This window comes from Antrostomus carolinensis, unplaced genomic scaffold (genome assembly GCF_000700745.2).
Source record: "Antrostomus carolinensis isolate BGI_N321 unplaced genomic scaffold, ASM70074v2 scaffold24492, whole genome shotgun sequence".
NCBI lineage: Eukaryota > Metazoa > Chordata > Aves > Caprimulgiformes > Caprimulgidae > Antrostomus > Antrostomus carolinensis.
In genome coordinates this window covers 31,195-37,778 of record NW_010299301.1, presented here as the reverse complement: position 1 = coordinate 37,778, position 6,584 = coordinate 31,195, and the positions used below count along the sequence as shown (strand labels likewise).

The 6,584-nt window shown below is 39.7% G+C and overlaps 1 protein-coding gene across 1 annotated transcript; it reads left to right on the top strand.

Moving 5' to 3' along the window:
* Positions 1-447: 447 nt before the first annotated feature.
* TUBGCP4 (tubulin gamma complex component 4) lies at positions 448-5,824 on the top strand (the record flags this gene model as incomplete). The annotated part of the gene is made up of 9 exons (XM_010162754.2): positions 448-498; positions 903-1,008; positions 1,433-1,540; positions 1,745-1,883; positions 2,354-2,531; positions 3,527-3,661; positions 4,762-4,878; positions 5,332-5,471; positions 5,789-5,824. Coding segments are annotated over 9 exons (987 nt in total), but the record flags the coding sequence as incomplete, so codon positions are not given.
* Positions 5,825-6,584: the final 760 nt, after the last annotated feature.

The window sequence follows — 6,584 nt, the reverse complement described above, 5'->3', positions numbered from 1 at the left end:
TTTTTTTTAATTTTACTTGCAACAACTTCAGAACTTTTCATCATGCTTTCAGCATAATAGATGGCATCTCACTGCACAAATTCTTTGCTTTGGCAATTTTTAATTTTTTTTAATTTGGTGTGGCTGGGGGGGAAACCTGAGAAGATGGGGAGGTTAGACAAGTGAGTAACAAAGCTAGTGTGGAACTGATTTAATGAGAATTTGCTTATTTTTTGTCATGGGTCTTGTTTCTTGGGCAGACTTTCTTGCTGGTATACGTCAAGAGTGTTCTAACTAGTAGCATGGGCTGCTTACACACAGGGTTCTTCATGTGTTCTCTTCTGCTTTATATAGCATTTTTTTATAGGTGCTTTTTAGTATGCATCGTAAGGATTTTAAGACAGCTGCTGTTCTCACCAAATGGGTTTAGATACATCTGAGGGGAGTTTTGTTTTGTTTCCTCACTAGCATCTCTGGAAGCTGATGGTGGAGGAATCAGATTTACTAGGACAACTGAAGGTAATGTAACTGCTAGCTTGTTTTTGCTAAAGCAGCTTAACATTTTTTTTCTTCCTTTTATAATGGCTCTTTCCCATTAAATACTTTACTGTCTTAGATTTTGCTTTCTTCTTAGAGGTAAAGCTCTTTTCATTTTCCAGGTCTCAACAATGAGCAGAAAATGATAGAACTGGGTCATACACAGAGTTAGAGGGGTATGTGTATGTGGTTTTGTGGTTTGCATCTTGAAGCAAATGCAGCATAGACTTTTTGGGCACTGGATGAACTTCATAGCTTTCCAGCTGTGTTTTGAAATGGTGGAAGTTGTTCAAGCAATAATAAAAATGGATGCTGTCAGCTAGGATGCTTAAAATTTCTGTTTAGTTTTTGATATGCTATATAAAAAAAAAAAATTATCTCCACAGATTATAAAAGACTTTTACCTTTTGGGAAGAGGTGAGCTGTTTCAGGCCTTCATTGACACTGCACAGCACATGTTAAAAACACCACCTACGGCTGTAACTGAACATGGCGAGTATTGCTTATTCACTTACCAAACTGACCTCGCTGTCGTATAGCAGGAAAATGGTTAGCCACATCCAGTACAGAAGAGCTCTGTCTTATCCTCTGGATGTTGTCAGCAGTTTTGAAAGAACACATTTGTGAATTAGAATGCTTCACAGGGTGGGTGAAAATACCATCTCAGAAGGCAGGTTTCTCTCCATATTTGAAACTGGAATTAAATGAAAATAGTGGAAATGTCTAGATGTACCTGCTTTGGCAGGGGGTTGGACTAGATGATCTCCAGAGGTCCCTTCCAACCCCACCATTCTGTGATTCTGTGAAATAGTGTGTCAGTGTTGTCTTTCATGGCCAAGCATAAAGAATTAATGGGTGCAAAATTTGCACTAGCTGCATCATCTTGTGTTGATATCTTGTGTTCTCTCGTTGTCAGATGTCAACGTTGCATTTCAACAATCTGCTCATAAGGTACTGTTAGATGATGACAACCTTCTTCCTCTGCTTCACTTAACGATTGAGTATCATGGAAAGGAACATAAAGGTATCTACTTGTATTTTTAGACCTTGTTTTCAAGTCCTATTACTTACCCTTCTCTGAAGTTAAAGAAATATTAACTTTGCTCACTTTTGCAGCCTTATATGATGGCCTAGCCTGCTTTGGCTCTTCTTGTTCTCTTTCCTCTTTTCTTGCCATGGTTGTCTTGATTGAGAAGACTACTTAATTCAGCACCTCATTTGTTTTCAGATACTTCTCAGACTCGTGAAGGGCCTTCTCGGGAGTTATCTCCTCGTGAAGCCCCTGCATCTGGATGGGCAGCTCTGGGCCTTTCTTACAAAGTTCAGTGGCCACTGCATATTCTCTTTACTCCTGCTGTTCTGGAGAAGTAAGTACTAGCTCTAGTCTTTGTATATTTATTTATAGGTTCCCTCATCTCAGGCAGTCAGTAATGTGTTGGGTTTTTTCCTCTCTAAGTAGAGCTATAATACTTCAGCTTGTTCCTTGAACCTTAAAATAACTGTCTCCACTTTTTCATATTGAGGGTACTTGTAATGACAGCAAGACCTGCAAGATACTGATAGATCTGCACTATTTTGCAAACAGTGCTACTCTGACAAAACACTGTCAACTCTTCCCTCCTTACAGTGAAATTAACTTTGTATTTTTTTAGGTTAGCAACCAAAACAAGTAAGCAGAAACCTATTATTGCAACATGGGCTATCACCTGACCTACGTTGTCTGTTAGCAGGCAGCCACCTCCTGTTTCTTTTTCCTGCCTTGCATTGTTATGTTCTCCAGTACCTGCACCCAAGGAAAATTTTCATCTTAATCAATTTTGTATTTTTTTGACTGTAGGTACAATGTTGTGTTCAAATACTTGCTGAGTGTGCGACGAGTTCAGGCTGAGCTACAGCACTGCTGGGCTCTCCAGATGCAACGCAAACACCTGAAATCTAACAGAACTGATGCCATCAAGTGGCGCCTGAGGGATCACATGGCTTTCCTTGTGGACAATCTTCAGTATTATCTGCAGGTCAGGATTATAGAGAAAGGTAAACTGTTATCAGTGAGGAACCGTCAGAAATTCATGGAGGGAGCACTGAAGCCCTGTCTTTCAGGGTTTAGATTATTTGTACCTTAGGAAAATCAGGATTTCCTTTGGAACAAGCTCAGAACTCTCTCTTGAGTTCCCACACTTAGTGCTACAATTAGAAAGATTTTGGACTTGTGAATCAGAGAGTGTTACTGGAAATGCAGGCATTTGGCCCTCTACTGGTACTAAGCATTTTTGAGAAGCCACAGTCATCTCTGAAGTAGCATCATTAAGATACCATCCTGGCTTCTTCCCTTGCCCTTTTAAGTGAACTCCAGTTTCGTTTTAAGTGACAAGTTGTTGCTTTGGGGTTTGGTTGGTTGGTTTTTTGGGGGGTTTTTTTGCTTGTTTGGGGATTTTGTGTTGTGGGGTTTTTTTTAAGAATTGAAAGAAGACATTTGATGTGAAAAAGAGACTTTTCAAATGTAAACACCAGTTACTAGTAGCTTGATTTTGTGAGACTTGCGTACTATTTTGTTATTAACCATAACAACTGAATTGAGGAGGCCTGGCTTTCTAGATTCTCCAGAGTAATCTGGTTGAGCTTTTGCACAGCAGCCTTTGCCCTGAGATTCCAGATAGTATCTCCCAGTGTAAAATTCAGAGATTACTACAATCAAATACCTTTGTTTAAATACTAGCTCTATACTTTTTTCAGTAGTTAATCTTAAAGAAAGTGACCATTTCCCTTTCTACTTAGTTAATACTTGGGCATCAAAAATTGTGTGGTAGGTGTCGTGTGTGTCCCCCCACCTCCCCGTTATGTACTGCTGTTGTATGTAATTCCTCATTTTGGAGGCAGAGAGAAGGTGATTCTCAGCTTTTAAAGTAAGACTAGTAATAAGGAAAGTAAGTATCTTAAACAAAACTTCTGGCTAGTCTGAAGTACTCCCATTCCTCAAGATACTAATGAGATTTCTTCCCATATCCATCAGGTGGATGTACTGGAATCTCAGTTCTCACAGCTTTTGCAGCAGATAAATGCCACGCGAGATTTTGAGAGTATACGATTGGCTCATGATCATTTCTTAAGTAATCTGTTGGCTCAGTCTTTCATCCTCCTAAAACCTGTAAGTAGGTCTTGTTTTCACCTTTTTCTACAAATTCTTAACTGCCCTAAGAAACATACCTTTTTGAACAGATATGACAAACCAGCTCTTTTAAAACAGATCAATGATAATCTGCAGAGCACAGGCTACAATTCTAGGAATAAAGGAGCTATAAATTAGAACAGATCATTTAATTAAATTAAAATCACTTAATTCAGAGTTGGCGAGTGTGGATGTTGCATTCCTGGCAATTTTAAACCAAGATTATTCCAGTGTTCAGTTAACCTTATTAACTTAATTTTTGTTGCTATATTTTTCCTCACAGGCAATGAGTCCCCTGAGGGACTCATTCTGAAATGCATTAGATTAGGGAAAAATTCCCTTTCTTACTTATACTTTAGATGATGAAAATAGTTGAGATGTTCCTGAGTGGACTTCAAGGGTGTTTTTAATTGTTGTTTTAGTCAAAAACATGTTACATTGTTGCTGGTGTTTTCATTAAACGTGTACCCTCAGAAAAACATTCCCAGAGAAGGTTGGTATCAGTGAAACACAGTCATACTGCAGATCTTGTCTGCTTCATTATCTTGCTCAGTCTTATGAGGCTGTAGCATAAAGGTGACAATGTTAATTACCCAGCCTGGCACTTTTAAATGTTCGAGTAGTTAGGTCTATGAGGCAGGTGGGCTTTCTTAATACTCTTGAATGCAAGTTACCTTGACCAGCTGATACAAAAGAAATTCCAAGTTTTGTGAACAGAGAAACTGTTTGTTATTCTTGCTTCTCGATCCTGAAGCTGCAATGATGTCCTGCTGGTTGGATAAGGATGCTGATGTTCAACTTCTGTGTCTATGTGGATGGCTTGTGCCAATGGCTGTTTCCCCAATAATATCTGTAAAAGGTTGGGGGTGGGGAGGGAAGATGCATCATAACATTTAAGTCCTTTTTCCTGTAGAAAACCTTACAAAAATGCTACAGGTGCTTTAACAGCTTCCTTACTGATTGAAAAACATGGTATCAGCTACATCTTGATTATGAATGTTGCAACTTTTCAGGTACTAAGAACAGCTTTCTCTGGGTTTGAACTCTGTTTACTGTCTTGTACTTTCTATCCTATGCAGGTTTTCCACTGCTTAAATGAAATTCTGGATCTTTGCCACAGTTTTTGTTCTCTGGTCAGTCAGAATCTGGGCCCTTTAGATGAACGGGGAGCTGCACAACTCAGTATTTTGGTGAAGGTGAATCTATATCTATATGGATCTGTTCTTCTCCCATGCAAACATTTGCCTAAGCAGTCATCTTGGCTTTAACAGCTGTAGAACAGGAGTGAGTCTAAGCTGACACGTTCTGTATGAGTTCTTGCAATGATTTTAAATAATAAACTGTTCTGAGTCAAAATTTCTGTGTGCAGAGAGAGGAGGAACGTGGGCAGATATGCAGAAATTACCCTATTGGAACAGAAAGGAGGTGGATATCAGCCTGTGCCTCTAACCCGTCCTTTCAGATACCTAACACCTAGTAATTCTTGTGGCTGACAGCTTACCTTATACTGGACCACAACATCACTTCTCTTGCAGTGATTCTTTTCTTCAGGCTGCTAAAGGATTGTTTAGGCAGGAACAGAGATGAAAGGCTTGCTTGCTTTCTTTGTCTCTTTAGAAGGCCCAGAACTGACTTCTTCTAATTTGTAGGGATTCAGTCGTCAGTCATCACTTCTCTTCAAGATTCTCTCTAGTGTTCGCAACCATCAGATAAACTCTGACTTAGCTCAACTGCTGCTACGCTTGGATTATAACAAATACTACACCCAGGCTGGAGGAACCTTGGGCAGGTAGGATTATCTTCAGGGTTGCTGGTAGCATTATCCTGAGGTACTTGAAGTACAAAGTTATCTAAATTACTGTAAGTAACGTTTGTTGATTGTGTAAGCCAAAATAATTAAAACCAAAGTGTTGCTAAATACTATGACAGAAAAATAACAAACTAGTATGAGTTAATTTTTGGTTTTCATATGCTTTCTCCCCTTCTTGTTTGTTTTGGCCAGAAGTTGAACTAGCTGATAGCTCGTATTGGCTGAAAAATGCTGGTGTAGGTTGATAAAGGGAGTTCCTTTCAACATGTAGTTAATACTGTACCCTTCTCTTGCAGTTTTGGGGTTTAAGCACTGAGACCTCTTCTTCAGACTGTGACCAACGACACATCAAGCAGTGGAGGCTGATGCTCTCAGAGTCTGCAATCAATTGACTTTCTAGCTGGCTCTTGCCTGGTGAACCCCTGTTTCAGAAGTAATTGGCAGAAAGTGCCACTTACGTGAGGCTACCTGGTGATTGCAGAAAGCTACTCCATTTTTTCTGTACTGGTAAAAACATGCTTTCTGCAGCCCTGCATATACTTATAAATGCTTCTAGGGAGGCAGTCTGTGCCTCTTCAGAAAGTGAAAAAGCAACAAGAATTACAATGTCTTGACTGTTCAGCTGAACTATGATCCTTTGCAAGCTGGAGCATGGAGGAAGAAGTCTATTGTTCTTGACTGTGAATTAAGTTTTGGCTGTATTCAGAAGTCCCTGCTTGTGCAGTAAACTGATTGACAGTACACAGTGTCTGCTAATCAAATCCATGCCTCCAGGTAAAGGAAGCAACTGCAATAGCAGTTTGAGGTAAAGGGAGAGGGAAGAAGGAAAAGATTTTAAGAAGCTCTTCTCATACAGTGCACTGTTCCAGCATATCGGTTTAGGTAAAGGAGCCACTAGTGCTGTCACATGCTTTCTCTATACAACTTAATACATTTTGTGTACTAAAATTAGGCGCATCAAGACAGAAGCAGGAGCTTTGCCCTGTTCAAAGTACCAAGCTCCTTCTGGTGGCAGACAAATGCGCTAGAACTAAAACTACAGAGAAGCTTCACTAGGATGCCAGCTCTAAGTGTACTGTTTTCATGAAAAAC